Source organism: Parus major, chromosome 1, assembly GCF_001522545.3.
Source record: "Parus major isolate Abel chromosome 1, Parus_major1.1, whole genome shotgun sequence".
NCBI lineage: Eukaryota > Metazoa > Chordata > Aves > Passeriformes > Paridae > Parus > Parus major.
In genome coordinates, this window is record NC_031768.1 from 89,586,285 (window position 1) to 89,607,438 (window position 21,154).

At 41.5% G+C, this 21,154-nt stretch overlaps 1 protein-coding gene across 2 annotated transcripts in view; it reads left to right on the forward strand.

The window, feature by feature from the left end:
- The window catches only part of GSK3B (glycogen synthase kinase 3 beta), a 148,198-nt gene that overhangs the window by 120,304 nt on the left and 6,740 nt on the right, over window positions 1–21,154 (forward strand). Inside the window, exons 9-11 of one of the 2 annotated variants that reach the window (XM_015629537.2) lie at window positions 7,410–7,448; window positions 9,838–10,024; window positions 15,626–15,724. In XM_015629537.2, coding sequence (XP_015485023.1) covers window positions 7,410–7,448; window positions 9,838–10,024; window positions 15,626–15,724 — 325 coding nt within the window. The remainder of the gene's footprint in view (window positions 1–7,409; window positions 7,449–9,837; window positions 10,025–15,625; window positions 15,725–21,154) is intronic. The other variant, XM_015629543.2, reaches the window with a different exon arrangement.

Consider the following 21,154-nt stretch of genomic DNA (forward strand, 5'->3'; position numbering starts at 1 on the left):
TCTGCTACGCTTGCTGTTAGCTACTTGTGAAGAAGAATGGTGGCTGGTGCTATAGTGCAATGTAATACATTCTGAGTTTTTTAAAGATACAGAGAAATTGTTTAATTCTGAAGACAGACAAATCTATAAAGGAATATTATTTTTCAGATTCAATATCTTTTGGGCTAAAATTGGAATATTGAGCACAAGTTTTATGGATGTTTGAAGCCTAACTTCATAGATGTATCTTAGGTTTTTCAGTACAGATGGATTGATATTATCTTAATACAGTATTGATACCTTCCTTCTTAAATTATGAGAGAAGTCTACCTAACACCCTAAAAAGTATTTTTCTATGCTGCAGCAATAGTATGAGTTTGCAGTGCAAACTGTTCTCAGACTGATTTTTCAATTTCTTGACAATTTGAGATTGAAGTAAATTTGTAACTTAAGCATTGGAGTCTCCCATTATAAAACCTACAGAGGCCTCTCTCTTCTCCAATATAGTTTTGTGTTGGCCAGCTATGTGTGTTTTTATGCCAGTTTACACGCATGAGGCACCTGATAATGGAAGTTCAACATGTCCCTGGCTAGCGAAAGAAAAGAGAATCTGAACTTTCCAGGAGTCTCTCAAACCATTCTGCAGAAACAAGGCTTCCTTCTTCTTTTCCTCTGTCACCTATCCCTAGCCTCAACAGGAGGAATCCAGAACATTTTGGTGCTTTGGCGGGGGGAGGTCCCTTTCAGAATACCACTGTGTTTAGTAACTTAAATGTTCTTTGTATAGAATATTTTGTATTCATGGAGGTGCATCCAACAGCTTGTCTGCCTTGGTCTGTGAAGTAAGTGGCATCTTGTTATAACAGCAGTGTTTTTCAAGGGTGTGAATATGGCTGACTTACAACAGTCAGAAAAGATTAGGCAGGCTTTTAAACACACCTATAGGTATATCTGGGTTGGAAAACAAGTCCATTTTTTCCAATGGTGCCAGTTCATAAAATAAAAGTCGCTACCCTTTCTGGAGATTTGCTGCTCTTGTTTTTATTGGATCATATCTTTGCTTCTGTGTCTTTCAGCCACCTCAACTCCTTGAGCCTTTCTTCTTCTCAGAAGTGAAGTCTCATCTGTGCTACTAATCTTTATACTTGTTCTTGTTCTTCTGACTAAGCTTCATCTCTGCCATATAACTCTGTGACTGGAAAGCCAAGGAGGAAATCCAGGACCAAGTGCAAGACTGTAAATCACAAGGCTGTTGAAGTTCAGCTTTGGTGATTAGTTTTCTGTGAATCTTTTGGCCCTTTTGGAAGGGGGCAGGGACAGTGAAGCAGGCAACAGAAGGTCTAAAGGCATTCTTCATAAGCTCATGGTAGATTGGTGTTGCTTACCATGGCCCCATTACAGCTGCCCTTTATCCTGGCATTACTCAGATGCTACCTTCAGGTCTTAGGTACCTGGGGTAATGAAAAACGAAGGCTGTATAACATCCAGAAATATATAAAATGTCCAACTGTGACAACCTGCCTTTTCTCTTGCATCTAGCTAGTAAAGGATCTCCTTAAGACTGTAGTAAATGTAATAGAATGACATCATTTAAGCCCTTTCTGTATGGGGAAAATTACTCTTTCAGATTTTTTTCTTTTCTCCACCTAAGGATACTGCCACATGTTTGCCAGTATGTCAGGATAATGAAAGATATGTATGCATATATATGCCCATGTTTCATGATGGCAGAACAATATAAGTTGTAACAGCAAAGGCAGTTTTCTTTACCTAATCATAACCTCTGCCTTGTCTCCATTGTACAGACATGGAAATATTTTCTGCTGCAGACAGCTCTTCAAAATGTTAGTCTCTTCATTGTGCTGTGGCTTGGTTGCCTTTGTTTCTCCTGTTCTGAAAGTACTTGCAGGATTTTTCAAGCATGCAGGCATTTTTAAAATATACTTTTGGTGAGATAAATTTGAGTGTACTCAAGAGAATGGCTTTATTCACCATCCTCAAATCTATACTTAGCTGGCGCCTGAATAATAATTTCCAAGTCAGTGTTGAGTTGGAAAAAGACAGGAGTCATTTTCCTGACAGTGGAAGAGACAGGGAGAAAAACTGTCAGGTTTAGATTACTTTTGAGCATCTCTGCCCCTCTGTTGTGCACTCTTGTGGATGAATACATGAGGACTTTTCTCTGTATCACTTTGCCTTCACAATAAACTTGTGGGAGATTTGGTCAGGATCCCTCCCAACTTCGTAAGCACTTCCTTTTTGTTCTGGGGCTTTTTTGTTATTTATACTGTTCAGGGTGTTGTTTTTTTTTTTGTCTGTGTCTTGAAGCCAAATGGTTATAGCATGGGAAAAGAGTGTCTAAGATGAGTCTTCAGACTCCAGCTCATCCCTTCTGGCACTTTTCCGAAAGTATTGGCCAATTCTGGCTGCAGCTGAAGTTGTGCAGAACCACAGTTGGTTGTGCTAAAAGTGTAGCTTTGGATATTGACTTTAAAATTCATATTTCTGCCTATATTATGAAGTAATTTCTGCTAATACTATAAAATACTTGCCTTATATTTTATTCTTGATATTCTCTTGTGTGCATGTGTGTTCTGTATATATGTTTTTCCATACTAATCATTTTACTTTGAGTGTTGAATATTTCTGTGCTCATAGCAGGACAGTCTGTTGTCCTCCCCACACTCTGGGACTGGGATGTAGAGCCTGGTCTCTCTGATGATCATGTTTTTCCGTCCTCCAGAATTGGTTTTATGTCTTCATCCCGTCCTACTCCTGCTCTCCTTGTTCTTGTCTAGTTTTTAAGCAGATTGTTTTGCTTGTAATGCTTCCAAAGTGACTGCTCATACTGTAGATTCAAGGAAGAATACCAAACAGTAAAATGGATAAACAGACAACTCATTTTGTCACTTCTAATTATAACTGATGACAAAAGAAAGTGAAAACTCTTTTGTCAAAAATCTTGTAAGTGGACTTGGATTTGGATTCAAGATGAAAATGCAAACTTTTTTTTCTGAGATTTAAGTCTGCTGTTTTGTGGAGGAACAAGGATGCAGTGAGGATGAGATATTTCTTTGGTTGCAGTTCCATAATTGGCATTAGGTTCATTGTGGAGTCAGGTCAGTTTTTCACCTCCCACCTGCATATTCCTGAAATATATTGTGCTTTGCATGGTAGTTAAGACCTCTTCAACAACACATTTTCAGGATTTTGATCCATTTTCTTTACCTGACTGACCATTCTGCCCATACTGCAGATGTTGAGACAAGGAACCAGGGCAGACTTGCATGTCCAAAATGGCAGAACTCTTATTTCCAGCATGAACTGGACTTGATTTGTGCCTGTTGTGAAACTGTGCCCTGACCTCTTTCTAAGGAGTACAGCTCTAGTTTTCGCTTGATGTGTAATTGCTTTACAAGCAAAGAGTGAAAACAGCTCTGCTGGAGACTAACTTAAAAGAAAAAAAAAGTTCTTCTGGCAAGTTCATATTTGCCAGCTCCTTTTGCAGCAGCAATGATTTTTGACAGTGTAAATCTCTTATTCGGGCAGAATATTATGGCTGAGAAAAGAAGCCAGGTTTGCTGGATGGTAAATTGCCCTGCCTCTGCCCAATTTGTATGCAGCAAAGAAAGTACTGCCTAATAGTAAATGAGTGAGCACTAATGCAACATTAAGAAAGAATTTCCATCAGTGCAGATGTACGGAAGTCAAATGCTACGTTTAACATGTCTTCTGCAGTACCTTCTGTTTAGCCATCCCACTGCAACACATCTGTCTAGGCCGTTCATAGCAGCTGTCCCAGCGAGGTTGAGAGCGCTGAGGTACATTTTATGGGTTCTCTTTTAGAAGAAGGGGAGCTATTTTGTTCATCTTTGCTTTGTTGCTTTCCTTTGGAGCTCGGTACAAAAAGAGCACATGCACTGGGTAATAAATGCAAGCTCGTTCTGTCTCCACAGGGTCCTTAATGGAAGGAGCCCAGTAAAAAGTGTGTGGTCTCAAGGAGAAGTAGCTTTGAAGACAGGTTCCTGGTCCTGTTCCCAGTTCTGTGTTGGCTCATTTGTAAGCCACTTAACCCTTCTGTTGTTACTTCATTTTCCCCTAAGTGCCATCAGACAGGAATTCTTGACTAATCAGGCAATATACTATTTCTGAGGTTCTTTTAGAAAAAAGATAGAGGGATTATTTAATCAGAGAAAGAAGTTGGGGGGCTTATATATATTTTAAAATATCTCCCAACACCATTGTTTCTTTCCTGGACATCTTTTATCATCCGTTTTTATCACATGAGTTTTACAGACTTCAAAATAGCCAAATGGCATATTTCAGAAATCCCATGCTGAAATTCTCAGGTGTTTAGAAAAAGACTAGTCCCAAGAGCTTCAGATGCAGCCTTGGGGTTTTTTTGTGTCAGGTAGAGCTCAGTGCGTACATTGCGTCTTGCGTGTGTGTCTTCCCTCTCCTTTTGTTTGTGTATGTGTTGTGTTTCTCATGAGCCTTATTGTGTTAAACTTCAGTGATCAAAATGCTGCTTCATAGTACTTGTATTATATGATAGCCTTTTTTAAAAGTTGGTTTGAGGATTGTGATGTACATTGATGACTTGGCTTATAAACAGTAAAAGCTTTTGGTTGAAGGGAGGAGCTATCTCTCTCTTACCTTAATGTTCATGTGCAATAAAAAATGTGCTTACAAACCAAAAGGATGTGCACAGACTGTCAGCCTTGAATCAGTGGTGTGGGTGGTTCTTGGCAAAGTGTGTGAGTCTGAAGCTGGTGAGGAAATTTTTAACCATGGTGTCACAAACTTGATGTGTTAGCAACAGATGTCATTTTCCTAAGCCTCTGCTCTCTTAGGTAGCACAGCATGCGGGCAGTATTCACAATCTGCATGCAAAACACACAGTGGTGGATGGCATGAAATCATGTCTTTTAATAAACACTAGCTAGAAGAGCACCTTGGTGTCACATTGTGAAGCTTTGGCTTTGGGGCTTAATTATGCCGAGACGATGGAGCTCGTGTTGTGCATGGAAAGTTTGTTTGAGGAATGTCAATGAATTGAAAGTCAGAGCAACCATTCTGTTAAAACAATACTTAGCTCTTGCCCCATGTGGTTTTATTTGAGAGCTGAATGTTGATGTGAGTGAAGTGAAATAGGAGAATTCTGTGCTTTCCATCCTTTTTCTGTCATCTTTCCATATGTGCAGAAAAATAAAATTCAGAAGGGGTGTAAACTCCACTACACTGGTAGGAACTATTTCAAATTAGTAAGATAAAATGTTACTGCTCTGCTAGTGCACAAAGCCTTCATCTGAACTGAAGTCTCTTGGGGATGAGAGCTGTGTAGTGCACCAGGGCACTTAAACCTGAAATGTTGAAGAAGTAGTTCCAGAAAAATGAAGGGGGAGTAAGATTAAAAAATTTGCATTGATAGCAGTTCGACTTAAGAAGGAGAGAGGAGTGTGTCAGGCCTTGCTGAGTCGCTCTTATGGTCTGTCGGTATTTGAGCATCACCAGCATGTCTGAACAAAGAAACAACTCGCACTGGTCCCTCAGCGTTTTGGTGAGGTATAGATTTATTGGGATCTGAAAGGGGGAGGGAAAAACCAATAAAAGCACCAAAAGCTGTGGCTTTGGATGAGTCAGCATTTCCATTTGACATGATCATCCAGAGATTTTTGTAACTCATCCAAAAAATCCCCAGAGAAAAACCAGCAACCTGGGTCTCAGCCTGAAATTCATTTGCTTTGCAGAAACAAGAGGTTTTGAGTTATTCAAGTGCAAATTTTTCTTGAAGAATATTGTATGTAAAGCCTTTTTTTTGCATTTGTTTATCTCCAAAACAGGTTCATTTTTTAAAATGAAAACTTGAGCCTTCGGTCCCTCCTGTGGACAAATAGCCTTACACAAGGTCTTGTTTCATTTTAGAAAAATGAATTGCTGCGCCGGTGGGGTAGTATCTGATTGCTTTAAAAGTTCCTGTCAGTGTTTTATTTTTGGTTTTTATTTTGTTTGTGGACTTGCTGTGCCTTTTGCCCGGCCGTATTTAGTCTGCATACTAAATGTTAGTCTACCCAAACACTTTGTGCACTTAGCTTTTTTTCTTTTTTTTTCCTTTCTCTTTTTTATTTCCTTTTTTTTTCCTTTGTTTTTTTTTTTTTTTTTCCTTTTTTTTTAATTTTGCTTTCACCCAAATGTATTTTAGACCGAGACAGACTTTGCTCCGATGGGCCGGATTTTAGTCCGTGCACTAAATTTTAGTCCGCAGACTAAAAATAATCCGCGGATTATTTACTAAATTGATTCCCTCACTGAGAACTACAGAGATTTAAAAACTCCTGCTGAGATGTATGTGCGAGGGGCTTCACGGCTCACAAGTCCAACTGTCTGTCCATCTTCCCGCCCCTTCCCGCCACGGAGCATCAGCCCAGCATTGCTTTGGCGTCGGTGCCCCGTGGCATGGAAGTGCTGGCGTAGCCATTGCCGTGGGCGACAGCTGCTCGTGTAGTTCTCGGTGGGTGAATTGGGCAGTTTTCCCGGGGGAACTTTGCTGAATGGGAAGAGCTAAAAGACCATAGAGGGCTTTGCTTTTATTTCTTAGGGCCTTATTAAAAAGGGAGGCGGGAGGGGACAAATTGAGGAGAAAAAAATTTCTTAAGTAATGGGTGCGACGGGTATGAGGGGGAATAAACCCGCAATAGACAGAAATTCAGTCCATACCCGCACTCCTGAGGTGGTACGTCCAGTTCCTGAAGAATCCTAAAGAGATAACGCCAGCAAACAAAATCCAGTGGAGGGGGAAGTCAATCCAAAATGGAGAATAATCCGCGGCGGCCTGAGGTACTCGTAGTGCACGCAAATTAAAAGTATCCAAATTTAAAGTATAGATCTCAGATTTTTACTTTGTCTTCAGCACAAATTACAAATTGCTAGGGATATGGGGTTTTTTGAGAAAAACCCAAAACCATCCAAAAATTGACATTGTGTGTCTGGGACAGATTTACAAGTGGGATGCATCTTTCGAGACAAACTAATCTGGCCACTTGGTTCTGTGGACGTTTATATCCAGGACCGAGGACTGAAAATTCTTTATTATGGGAATTTCAATTACCCTTTAAGTTCAAGTTAGAGTTTTGATTTCAATTTTTTTTATTTTTTTAGTAAATGCACTGGCATTGGAACATAAATTTCATATAGAAATGTTTCTATACTATGCCTCACCATTGCACAATCGATTTTTTGGCATACACTGTGGTGAAGTTGGACTTGCTGCTATGGAGACTGATGTTTAAAGTTTCTAATTGTATAAACATTTACTATGTCCCCCACACCATGGATTTCTTATAATATTGGCTATATTTTTCCTTGCTGGACTATTCTCTTTTGGATTGACTCCCCCTGTTTGGATTATTTCACTGCATTATCATCTTTAGGACTCGTCAGGAACAGGACATTTCACCTCAGGAGTACGGGTATGTACTTAAACATTTTTTCAAATTACTAGGCCTAGCCTTGAAAAAAAAGGAGAGAAATGCTAGAAGTGGAATAATTGAATTCAAACTGCATCCTTAAGGCAGCAGCCAGGCAAATGTAACACAAGATGATAGAGATGAGATGGGCACGGACCTCTGTGGTGTTAGTCACCACTCGTTACAGGGGAAGGCCACTTGAGGCCTCCTAGTATATATATATATATATATTTTTTTTTTTTTCTTCCCCCTTCCTGGTTTGAAGCAGTTAGGGCAGACTTCGGGAACTGCTTACCCCAATTGACTAATTCCAGGCCCAAAGGCCAGCTGAGCAGTTCATAACAGTGTTTAGGAAACATGTTAGTGCTTCAAGGACTTGAAAATGAGGCATTTCAGTGGACAAGCAAGTACTCCTTTTACATATGTCAGATGTGTGACTGCCTACTAATTTTCTCAATATAAGGGCATGTCAGCTTTACTGTAACGAAATAAAATGATTTTATTTTTAAAATCTGTATAGTGGCTTATATGTGAGCTGTACTGAGGAGAAAAACACAGCTGAAAGTGAAGTACTAAAATTTCAAGCTGTGATAAATCAAACTTGTTAAAATATCACTCTGAAGGTGCATGAGGGAGACCTCAGTAATTTTACCTCTCATTAAATACAGAACAACTTCACTTCTGTGGGTTTACCTCAAGACATACACATTTGTGCTACTTACCGCGGGGAGGTGGGGGGAAGCCAGAAGGCTTTTTTTATTTTTTGGTTGTTTTTTTTTTTTAACTGGAGACAGTCCTGGATTTTGTTCTGGTCAGGCTGTGACTTGGGAGTAATAATTGCATCCACTGTGTGCTGTGGTCAGCAATCCAAGCTCTGCAGGCAGCAGGCACAAAGCAGCTTCTGCTGCCTCTTCGGGTGGCCCTACGCTGGTAACACGGTGGTCAGTACAGGTTCTCTGCCAGCAGTGTTAAGCTAAAGCCTTTCTTTTTGTCATTGTAGGCCTCGTGTGAAAACTTTTGCAGTTTGTTTTGCAATAACCTGGAAGTAGGAATAAAGTCAGGTCTTCCTGTACATAGCTCCTTGACTCCTCTAGTCAGGATTCCCTGCCACACAAGTTAGTCAGCACAGCACACACTGCAGCAAACCCAGTCCTGCTGGCCCAGCTGGGTACCAAGGGCAGGGAATTGCAGTCCCTGCAGAACTTGGCTTTTGTATTTGATTCTTATTCAAGAGAGCATATATGCCTGGTTTAAAACCTACTAAAGGAGTGCCTGTGCAAGTTGCTCATCTGTGATTAACTAGCATGTTATGCACTGACTTTTTTATTTTATTTTTTTTTTTACTTTTTTGCTCCTTGGTGCTGTGTGGCTTGAGTTCACCTCCACTGGTGCAAAGGCATTTTGGATTACCTCAATTTTTACGAAAAATGCTGGCATCAGAACTTAACACTCTCGCCCACCCTACTCCCTTTACCCCAGACTGCATTTTACCTGCAACATAGCAAGACACAAGTGCTTGAGGAGGCCATCCAGGTCACATACATGATTAGCTCCTATTTTGCTTCTAATGGAATGAGGAAGGAGTATGGAGAGTGTGGTTAGCAGTGGGTAGAACCATTCTTAGAGGCTTAAAACAAAGCTGCAGTGAAGAACTGCTTTTTGTAATCACTCAAAGTAAAAATCTGTTAAGTCTAAAATAGTTGGTTTTCTTGACGCAATTTTCAGCTGTCTTTACAAATACCAAATGTGCAGGAATTATCCCTATAAACTTACAGGAGTAGCTTGCCAGAATAAGGTCACAGAAGGAGTAACTTGCAAATTGGAGCTAGACATTTCCTGCACCCCACCCGTGCTTTCCTTGTTGTTCTCCAAAGCTGAACAGCAGCCTCCATAGCAACAGTCTGACCTGCCTGCCTGCAAAAGTCCATGTTAGTAAGACTTCCTTCACTAGCCAGAAAAACCCCAACCCAAAACCATAGCGGGGCTGTATTATATTTTTACATTCAGTGAATCCTGCTCATTTGAACCTCCTTCCCCACCTTCACTCCACCCCATATGCATGGCTGGTAGCACCCGTGTGTGTTTGTCATGATTTTTGAATGAGTTTCCCCTTCATTCTCAAAGTTGTTTTTCTGAGTGCGCTCTCATGAAGTCTCTTGCTGGCATTGCACCTTCACTCTAGTGCAAGGCGTTGCAATTAACCCTTTCTCAACCCCAGGAATGGATTTTCCCACACTTGCTGCAGGACTTTGATTAGCATAAACCGCAAGTTTGTTCCAGCTTGCTGGGCAATGAGAGGTTTAATTGCTCTGACTTGCTTCTGGTCAACTAAGAGATGAGACCTAGCCAGACAACCTGTTTCTCCTTGCTTGTTTTCTTCTTGTCCCTGCAGGTCTTCCGGCCCCGCACTCCCCCCGAAGCAATTGCGCTATGTAGCCGCCTGCTGGAGTACACCCCCACCGCCCGCCTGACTCCCCTGGAGGCCTGCGCGCACTCTTTCTTCGATGAACTACGGGACCCAAACGTCAAGTTACCAAACGGGCGAGATAAACCTGCACTCTTCAATTTCACCACTCAAGGTAGCCTGAGAGCATTGAAGGATCCCTTCTTTAGGAGGAGCAGCAGGATAAATGTCATGCAGATTTTACTCCCTCAGAAGTAAAAAAATCTCTGAGTGGTACTAAGTTTATTAAATAGTTGCATAACCAGTTGTCCATTCCAAAAAGAGAGGAAAGGTCTTGAAGTTACAGGATTTTCAGAGTCTTGGTTCCTCCAATTCAGTTTTGCTGAGGTACTGAGGGTGGTTGTTACTGGATTGCATCAGGAAGGATTACATGCTTATAGCATGTATTTGCAGAGTGTGAATATGAATAGCTCAGGGTCTGCAGCCAGGCTGATGGCTTTGTGTGAAATATCACAGTCAGTGTACCATGCAGGTTAGAGTATCATTTGGAGATGGTCCTGCTTCTTCATATCTGAAACACCATAGCCAAGTAGTAGTGCATGTTAGGTTTGGCAGGGAGGTTTGTAGTGTTACTGCCCATTTGGGTTCTGGATACAAAATAAATACAGTTGCTTTACTGTCCAGATTTTATATGGTGTACAGTTCATCTGGCATTACACTGACTCAGTAATTTTTTAGAAACTGTAAAAATAAATGTGCAACTAACTTTCTTATTTGAAGCCAGGCTGGTATCAGATTTTAAAATCATCTATTTTTTTTTTACAGAAGTCAGAAATGTAAAACTGATATGCCCCCAGAATAGTTATGCCTGCCAAGACAGAACGTGTGAGAATATGGCATACAAATATGCTAGTAATTAATTTTGGAGCACTTTTTCTTTTGTTTTTTTAGTGATTAGCTGCCAACTCTCACCCTTTGAGCAAGAATACTTCTGTATGCATTTTTTGTTGAAAGTCTAAAACACCTTTTGGCCCAATTAGTATCAGTGTCATTTTTCAGACTATTTAGTGTGTGCCATGCTTCTCTGCCAAAATGTGAAACCTCTCCTTCAACTTGTGGAGCCTTCTTATTTAAAAAAACAAAAAGAAGCCATTTTTGAAGCATAAATACATTAAAGTGGTCAAGTAAATAGCTTATGCTTCCAGGTCACTGTCCTCTGTGCTGATTTCTACATCTGTTGTTAGAAATTTAGCAGTTATGTTACAAGTGCTTTCTTGTACTCCTGGATTGCCTTTTGTTTTGCCCCTTTAAGGCAAATTTCAGTAGCTAAAATAGTTTTGATCCCAGTATCTTAATACAGCTTCACCCCTGTTCTTTTTTGAAAGTATTGATTGTTTCATGATGACATTAAGATTGAACTTACCTACTACATGAAAACAAGGTTTTTAAAAAGAAATGGAAACCTCTATAGTGAGTCAATTAAAAAAAAGTTTTTCTTAGGGGAAAAACAGATAGATGTATTAACAGTGGTTATACATACCTGGTTCCCCTCAGGTAGTGTGGAAGCTGCTGGATAAGCTACCCTAATGCTCAAGCAAATTTAAAGCTCTCCTTTTGCCATCCTAAGGACCTAATGTGCCCTCCCTTACACAGTGAGTCCTGGGAATGTAAGAGAAAAAAGTTGCCATGGAGCAACTTCCTTAAGATAAAAAAAACCCGAATTTCTGTCTGTCATCTACAGGTGCCAGTTTTACCATCTGTGAGGGGAAGGCAGGACACAGGCTGATCATTAGTGCATTTCCAAACCAACTCTGTTGCAGGCAACCAGTCAAACTCAAAAAAGACCAAACTAGAGTTGTTTTTAAATACCTAAATACATTGCTTAGCACAGTGATTTGAAGAACTTTTTAGCTGATAAATGTACAACAGTCTTGACTACGAATTCAGGATTTACAAGAAGCTTTTGCTCCCCCTGTGTCTACTGTTCAGTTCTTGTTCTCTGGTCTTTACTGTGCAAAGTTCCATCAAATTGGCTGCTCCAGAGTAAAAATCCCAACTGCGAAACATATCAGATCATTAGATGGATAATGACTCATGTTAAGTCATCTGTGGTAATTTAAAAAGTAATGAAAGACAATTTTGTTTTAGATAGCATTTGTTTTCAACAGGCAATATTAACTCCTAGAAGTGTTTGATTTGGTTGTATCCAGTTGCCTGAAACCCATGAAGTAGGAGGTGACTGCAGAGGGCTTGAAGGCAAAACTTAGAAATTACTAGATAAATATGACCATTAAGGCATTGGATTGATTTTCAAAAAGAAGTTAAAACAACATACCAAATATGCTGACCTGAGCACTGATGCTGCTCACATAGAGTCTAGAAAAAGAGCAGTGAGGGTATATGGAAGATCATGATCACGGTTTTTGTCAGCCAGCTGTAGTTGTGGGGCATATGGGTGTTTAAAGAGATTAGAGATTAAATCTGTTGAAGAAAGCATTGTCTGGTCATTTGTAATGTCTTGCCTGTAAGTTTATCTTAATTTAAGCAAATATTATATGCTAATTGGGTTTTGAAAAAGTTATTTTGGCTAAGGAAGTATCTCTACTAACCACAGAGCTGCAATTCAGTTAGGCTTTTAAATCAGCAAGACAAAAAGCAATTTTTCTCTTAGAAGCCAAATTTTCAAACAGTCTGTGAAACGATTGCCATTTCCTAAACTGCTTGTAACATGTCAGCAATTGTGCTGCGTCACAAAAGTTAATGTCACTCCATGTTGGCCATTGAAGACTGTAAAATTCTTTCAGTGATTCAGCACTTAAGAATGGTTATCATGCTTCTCGAAGATAAATTTTTTGCTGAAGGGGGAGTGCACTGGGATTTTTGTTTGTTTAATGACCCTGGACTGTGACCTTTTATTTTTTTTTTGTTTAGAGAGATGTATATGTTTATATGCATATATAATGGCAAGTTTGTTATTGTGACAAAAAAAAAACCCATGGTACAAGAGTAATTTTTCCAGGGAATTCTTGGAGTGTGGATATAACAAGTATAATAATGCTGAAAAAGAACACTGCTGTTTCCCAACACCAGGCATTTTCCTGTGTTTGGGGAATGAAAGGTGATCTGGTCTTCTAGTAAAAGTGGACATTTTCATTCCTGCTCTTTCTTGGAGATGTTAAGTAGCTGTAGATGATATTTTTTGATATTATTTGATCAGCAGAAAACCAAAGATGTTCTCCCAGCTGATGTGGATGGGAGTTGGGTCTCATAAATGAATTGTGATAGCTTCTCTGTTCACATCATGATATTGAAAACTTTGTCTGGACTGCCTTGACTACAATAGCTTCTTGCCACTCTATTGATTGTAATTAACCCAGCCTTGAGTTGCATATTTGGTTTCCATAAACAGGCTACAGTTGAACACCCTGCCCAAATACTGTGGAGGCAGTCACTAAGGACAGAAATTCTCAGTATTTTGTAGACTGCAGATAGTCATAGGTTAAGCTTTCTCCACAGTATTGCCGTGTCTCATCCTTACAGATGGGATAGGTGCAAAAATGCATTGTAGCAAAAATTCAAACAAGTTCTCAGACAAAGCTGCTATTAAACTTCAAGCAAGACAGTCCACTTTACTTTGTTTCTATCTCCTCTGAATTGTCCTGCTCCTCTTAAGTTAAAGACACATAGAGTATGCTGAATTTAAGAAATTCATACCAAGAAAGATAATGTGAAGTTGGAGACGGGAACAAAAGGTCAGTCTTCTAGTTTCTATGGAAGTTCCTTGAGGTAGCTTCAGGGAAATGGTTGCACTTGCATTAAACACAACAAAAAGCCATTATTATTGCCACAATACAAAAGGAGGTGTTCTGACAACATTAGATGAGGGAGGAATGAGAAGGGGGTCGAAGTGCCCTTGCAAGGGTGTTGTTCTTTCTGATCAACTGGTTCTTGAGCTACAGCAACATTGTCAGTCTGTAGCTGCACTTCGAGGCACCGTGCAGCGCTGGAAGGTAGCAAGTGTCATGGGGTTTCCTTGTTTTAGTTCTGTTTTTGTTTGGATCACAGCCCTGTATTGTTTCGAATGATGAACAGAAAATAATGTGGGGTGATAGAAACTTGCAAAAGAGCAACGTGTGGAGTGGGTTCCCAGTAATAACGGATTTGAGAAACAAATTTGGAAAAAAATACTAAGACCCAAGATAGTGTTGAAGTATAGGTTTATAACTGGTGTTCCACTTTGACACTTAAGAACTCAGTTTATTTCTTCAGTTTATTTTTCCATTTAAAATGGAGATTCAAAAGTCCTGCATAACATTATGAAGATATGAATTCTGAATTACTCCCATAGGAACTGAGGATTTTGTATTTTTAGAAGTACTGTAAGTACTGAGGCTTTCTAGAAGGACAAGCTAGGTCTGCTTAGACATGAATGGAGTATTACAAGATAGATTAGATGGGTTGCAGGTAGTGTAGCAACTTGCTTGCATTCATAAGTGCTGAAACACAGTCTCAAAATGTGTAGTAATAGGAGGCTTATAATCAGGGGAGCCTTCTGACTCTTGCCCTCCCAGCAGTAATGAAACTTAATGTAACAGCAGAGAAAAAAAAATCCATCAAGTGGAGTGCTGCTCCCTTTAGGCCCTGAGTTCAAAGCTAGCATTAAAGAGAAGTAATAGCCTCTTAAAAATGAGCCCAAATAATTTGAGACTGAACCCATGCCATGATTTGGCTGGTTTTCTGTACAGCCTGTGCTATCTGGAGGTCTTGCGTAAAGAGCTTGCTATTCTCCTGTTCTCATTTCTCCTCCAGATGACCTCCTAGAGCTCCAAATGTCATCAGTCTCCTTCCGTGAGGTGACTGTTCACATCCTTTTTTACCGGATGTTGCTTTCTCAAGAGACAGCCAGTCACTCCTGTTTCTGAAACAAACAGGACCTGTCTTGTCTCGGCTCAGTCCCACCTTCTGTGAGGCACTGGATTCTCTTGAACGGGTGCCAGAAGATTGTCATTTGCTGGCAATGTGTTGGCCTTAATCCTCCCACAGTTTCTCATTCTGATACACACTGAAGCTATATTAGATTTGGAGCCTAAAAGACATGACTATTTTTTCCCTGGTTAATGTCTCCAGACAGAAGGATTGCATCATTTTGTTGTCCATTTAAATTGCCCAGCTGACCAATTCCCTTTGCCTTTCCTTGTCCTTTTAAAGGATACATTACCTCTTCTTGGCCTCACTCAAGGAGAATGCTGTGAGAGATTGGTCTTGGGTTCCCGAGTCCTTGAGAAAAAATGATGCTTGAGTGAGCCAAAGAACTGATCCTTGAAGCTCTTGGAGCAACTGTTGCAGCTGCTTGCTTGCTAAACCAGTGCCCAAAGCAGCACCACTGTTATCAGCCTTCTCCCTGAGTCTGATTGCAGGTGGGATCAGAAGGGGACCCTTCTCCAGTGCTCAGAAGGAAACAGCATTATCAGGCCATTGCAAGGTACAGGCTTGGCTGGTTCTTTGCTCACTCCCAAGCCACTGTCTTTCTCTAGGAAATTACTCCTTTGCACCACTATCTGTAGTTTTGGCAGTCTTGTTCTGGAGACTCCCTTGCTAAATATCACTGTGGTTTCCTCTCGCTGGTTGGCAAAGAAGAAAATGTAATGTGACCTTGGGCTGTAAGGGCATGTGTTTCACCTGAGGTGCCCTTACTGGGGGAAACCCTAGGAGCTGATCCTGCATGTGGAGCTCTTTGTGGATGATGAGCTAACTGTTTGTTCCACCTCCCCTCCAGAACTGTCAAGTAACCCATCTCTGGCTTCGATCCTCATCCCTGCTCATGCCCGGAACCAAGCAGCTGCTTCAACCCCTACAAATGCTACAGCGGCCTCAGGTGAGAACATGCAACTGCCTGCCTCCCTCCCTCCCCACCCTCGCTCCCGCTGCCCAGACACCCTCCCTCTGCTGAGGCCTGTGAGCCACCTCAGCCCACAAAGTGAGCAGGGAGGAAGGGATTGTTTCACTATCACCTGAACCGTGGTCTTGGTAGGTGGTCATTTCAGTGCTCCCCAGCCCAAATCCCAACCCAGGGCACTCAAACTTGAATTTGTTTGCTTAATTTGTTGGTTCTTTTCACATAGACTTTCACTGTTTAAAAAAAAAGTCATTATCTCAGCTGTTTTTTAGCAATCCTAATGGATTGTTTTGCACCTAATGTCTATGCTCTCAGCCATCCTGAAATTAACAGAGGTGGTGCATGAGTTTGTGATGCCTAGAAAGAAAAAAAAAAAAACCAGCTAGCTTACAGCATGTGGCCTCTGTGTAGTGGGATGGAGACGATTTTTCCCTAAGGGCACTGGCATCTAAAAGTCTAGTTAGGGAGTTCAGTGAGCGTGCTCACTGCCTCATCCTAGTAGTTGCAGTTGCTTCCTATTGAGTTAGTTTGTGTCATCGTCAGGCACAAGGCATGATTTTTGGGTTTTGGCCAGCACTGAGTGAATTTTTTGTTTGCCTCCTGCTGTCTCAGGTTTCTGTCAGAAACCTTTTAAAAGCTCACTGTTGGCCAATAGCCACTCCATATTGTATTCTGTTTCCAGTGAAAGCTTTAAAGCCTGGTAATAGCAGTTGGAAGACTCCCAAAGAGACTCCCAGGTGCTGCAGGATGTGGCAGAGGTGATTCAGTACATGGCATTCTTCCTCTGAGTCAGCCCTGAATCAGCACACCAGAGGCTGTCTCAGGGCTTGGGCAACCAAAGGCAGGCTGCAAAACAGGTGTGCTTCCACATGTCCTGCATGCACGTCAGCCCCAGCCCACAAGAGCTGTCAGTCCTTTTGTAGTGCAGGACACTTCCTTAGCATAGGATAGCTTATAAGGAGAAGGTCTTATTCAAAAGCTGCTCTTGAAACATGCAGGAAAGCATTTGCTGGTTGATGTGCTGGACAGTTACCTGATACTTGAAGCACTTGGTCCAGCCAGTGCCATACAGAGAGCATTTTCATACTCTGGGACAGATGTACCCAGGTTAGAAAGATGAGATTTCTCTTTGAAATTGTAGTAGCAGTAAATTAAAGACACAAATGTACCATTTATGTACTCTGAATTTAGGAGAAAGCAAAACTGCTATTTTCAAATTTGTTTGTTTCATACACTTGGTATTTTGCAAATAGTCATGTTCTCTGTTTCCTTTTTATGTGCATCTGTTGCTCAACAAGTAAGAAAACAGATAAAGTAGTAAAAGTGATTAAAAAACTACAAAATACAAACATGGAAAATTATCTTAAGCCTTTCTGAAAATTTTTTTTATCTAATGTCCCTTTCATGCCTTTTAAGGAGTTCTCTCCACCAAGACACAAGTCTTGAAGAATTAATGGGGTTAAGAAATCTGTTTTCACTCAGAACTTTTCAAGGGCTTGTATAGGGAGAAAATGCATTAGGCCAAGTCCTAAATGGGAAGTATTAAAAGAAAAAAAAAATCAAAAAACCAAAGCAAAAAAACCCCAACCTATCCCATAATTTTGATGTCAACATTTTTAAAGCACTGCATTGAGGGATATGTCCTCCTATTTGTGGTTCAAAACCAAAAATAATATCCTTGCTGATTGGAAAGAAATTGTGAAATTAAGTTCAGTATTGGTCAGCTTTGGATTTCTGCAGTTGGTCATTTCTTACTGCAGGTGGTGAGAATGTCATCAGAGTTATGCTGTTTAGGATTAGGGCCCGTTGAGGTTATTTTAATCTGTTGTGTTTTGCATGCTGATGCTACACTTAGCAAGAGGTTTTCACACAAGAGGTCCCTTCTTTCTCTATCCACCCTGCACCTCCCAGAGCAGTCAGTGTTAAGTTCCTCAGTAACTGCTAAAGCAGTGTGGGAACAAATCTCCCACCTAACCCAGGGCATCCTGATAGGCAGGAGACTTCTCTGCAAAATGTTTACTTGTGTGACTAAGCAGTACAGGTTCTGAAATTGGTTTTCTGAGTGGCGATGATGCAGCAAAATGTAGCTCTCAAAGCAATAAAGGGAAGAGGAAATAATGTAATTGTAACTCACATTATTAGTGTGTAACTTGTGCTTCTCTCTAGCAAGGAATGTTAGAGAATTACATTTCATGTTTATTTCCTCTTCTCTTGAGGCAAAAAGCTGTACTTGCTCTAGTAATAGAACCTGGCTTTGCAGTGGTAGTATGTAGTCTTGCTTCTCTGGCATTAGTAAATTCTCCTAAACATTTATGAGAAACTCTCAGACATAAGTGGCATGTCTAAAGCAAAGTGGAGGAGACGAAAGATGAGATTTATTGGCCCCTGCTTGAAATGATGCACTAGCTTTCTGTGACTTATACTGGTTATTGATTAAAAATGCCAATGCAGTTGTATTCCTGGGGATGGCTGGAGGAGGAAGAGGATGGTTTCCTAACTGTGCAGCCACAGTATCTGAGAGGGGGGCATGCAGACCAAGCTGAATGCAATGCATATTTGCTTGTGTGACTACGTTTTTCTTGCTGGAACAGCCAGCAGCAGTAGTAGTTACCTCTCTGTTAGTCAGCGTTAAGATGGGAAGAGCGTAATTGCCATCTGCAGGGAAGTTGTGCCAGCAGGGATTCTGGGGTCATCGTCTTAGGCATCCTGCTGTGTTGATCCCGTGTAATCCCGAGTGCAATAGTGTGCCTGAACTTTCAGCAACAAAACAGATTAGAGATGGTGTTACCTGCCAGTGTGTTGTAGTTGAAAAACACCACAGTGCTCCATGAAATAAGATTTAGTGCATTTGTGGTATTCACATTGAAGGAATTTTGAAAAACTTTAATTCCTTAACCAGGAGAAGATGGGCAGGTAATTCTCTCAGGCTTCTACAAGCTTAGAACAAGGATGAATCCATTACAAGAGAAGTAAAACTTGCACATTTTGCCAGGTTTGCTCAGAGCCTGGATTCCTACATCCATAGGCAGGCACAATAGGAAAACCAGGTTGTCCTACTCCTTCCACTTGTCTCCTCAGGTCTCCTGTGAGCATTCCCAGGCTGGTGGTAGTTTTGTCTCTGTATCTTTGCAGATGAGCAGCACAGCCTGTCACCATCACAAATGCACCCAGCTAATGCTGTCAGCAGTGCTAATGGGCTTCCTCAGCCTGAGCTGGCATCTCTGTTGCTCTCTGAACTGGAGCCTTGTCTTTCCCTTTCAGGAGGTTTTTAAGGAGTGCCATGTACCCTCCAAGAAAGCTGAGGCACTCCTTAGAGGGAAAAGCTGAATGGGAGGAAGTTCTCCATAATGATGAGACATGCTTTTGCCCTCTGTTTGAAAGAACTTTTGGAAGCAGCTGGCACTTAAACCCTGATGACATTTCTTTGCCTGCACAGGCAGAGGTGTCAGGCGGTGGTTCAGGACAAAGAAACTGCCCTGACCTCGAGCTGGGCACTCGTCTGTCCTCTGCCACAAACCTGCGTGCCAGCTCCTAGTTGTGCTCCCCAGCAGGGCCTTGCTGTCGTCTGTCAGCATTGCTGAGGGCCTAGATTTCCTTCTCTTAGGCCCAAACACTGATTTTTCATGGTGAGAAGTGAATGTCCAGAGAACCTCATATTCCAGTTGTGCTCTTTTTCTGGTGCTTCAGCAAAGCAATGATGGACTAAGCCCCTCTTTGTTCCTCAGATGTCCTGTCGATGCAGAGTCAACAAATGAGCTGAAATGTTTAAATACTGCATTTTCTTGCAGGCTGGGAGCCAGGTCAGCCTTGGGCTTGCTCTGAGCTCTGTCCCAGCCTGGGGGGCTTCTGTATATTGTTGTGAAAAGCCCCAAGAACATGTTCCTGGCCTCCATCACCTGATTTATTTTAACATGTGGCATATATAATTCTCAGGAACTCCCCTGTTACAGTGATGATAAAAAAGGAGCATATGTTACATGAAGCTCAATCCCCTCTTTTTTGTCTTTATCTCTGTATAGTAGCAATGTAATGATTACAACTTCAGCCTCTGCTGTCTTCAGGAAATTGAGATCAAAAGACAAGTTTTATTTCAGCAAATGAAATACAAGCACTTTTTGTACACGTACAGAGAAATCCTCTGCCAACACTATAGACTCCAGCTGGACTGCTCGCATCAGGCACTGCCAGCAGATGTTTCATTAACTGGAGTTCATCCATACTTGAAAATTAATCTAGAACAGGCATAGTGAGAGTTTAAAGTGTAGAAACTATTATCTGGCTGGCTGAGTTACTTCTGATTTCTGTGGTCATTTTTGGTCTGCATGCTGTGGGATTTGGGAATTGCTCCTTCAGGGAAATTCTCCACGTAGGAGGGCATCTCTCTCCTGCAAGGCCAGCTTCCCACGTAGCATTGGTACTGTCGTCATGCTGCCTTGGTGCTTTAATTAGATGAGCTTTTTTTCTGTTTTTTTTTGTCATGGTGGTCATTCCTTTGTAAAGGAGGGGATGCAATTAATTTGGGGTGAGATGAAAGGGGAATGAGAAACTCCCAGGGCGGTCATCTGGCATCCTCTGCCCACAGGACAATTTGTCTTTCTTCCCACACATTCCTTGCAGCATTTCCTTTTCAAATAGGCATCACCCTCTCTTCCCACTTGTCAGTTGTGTTTCTGGGTGCTGCTGATTGTTTGATTTACTATGTTTGCCACTGTTGTCGATGTTACTTAATTTGTGACTCAGCAAGTGCTGCCCATTTCTAGCTGGCATGTGCAGTGTGGTTGACAGACTGGAGGGAAGGGATGTCATCCAGAGGAACCTTGGAAGGCTTGAGGGGAGCCTGTGCAAAACTCACCGAGTTCAACAGGACCAAGAGCAAGGTCCTGCCCCTGGGTCAGGGCACCCCACACACAAATACAGGCTGGGCAGAGAATGGATTAAGAGCACCCCTGAGGATTTGGGGGTGTTGGTTGATGAGAGCTTGGACATGAATTGACAACATACACTTCTAGCCCAGAAAGCCAGATATATCCTGGGCTGTATCAAAAGCAGCTTGGGCAGCAAGTTGGGAGAGGCGATTCTGCCCCTCGACTCTGGTCCATGACACCCCACCTGAAATGTTGTGCCCAGCTCTGGGGCCACCAGCATAAGGATGTGAACCTGCTGGAGCGAGTCCAGAGGAAGGTGATTATCAGGGCCTGGAGCACCTCTAACTTGAGAGAGCTGGGACTCTTCACCCCAGAGAAGGCTCTGGGAAAACCATATGGCAAACTTCCAGGGCCTAAAGGGGGCCTACAAGAGAGCCAGAGAGGGACTTTTTACAAGGGCATGAAGTGTTAGGACAAGGGGAAATGGGTTCACACTGAAACAGGGTACATTTAGATTAGATATTAGGAAGAAATTCTTTACTGT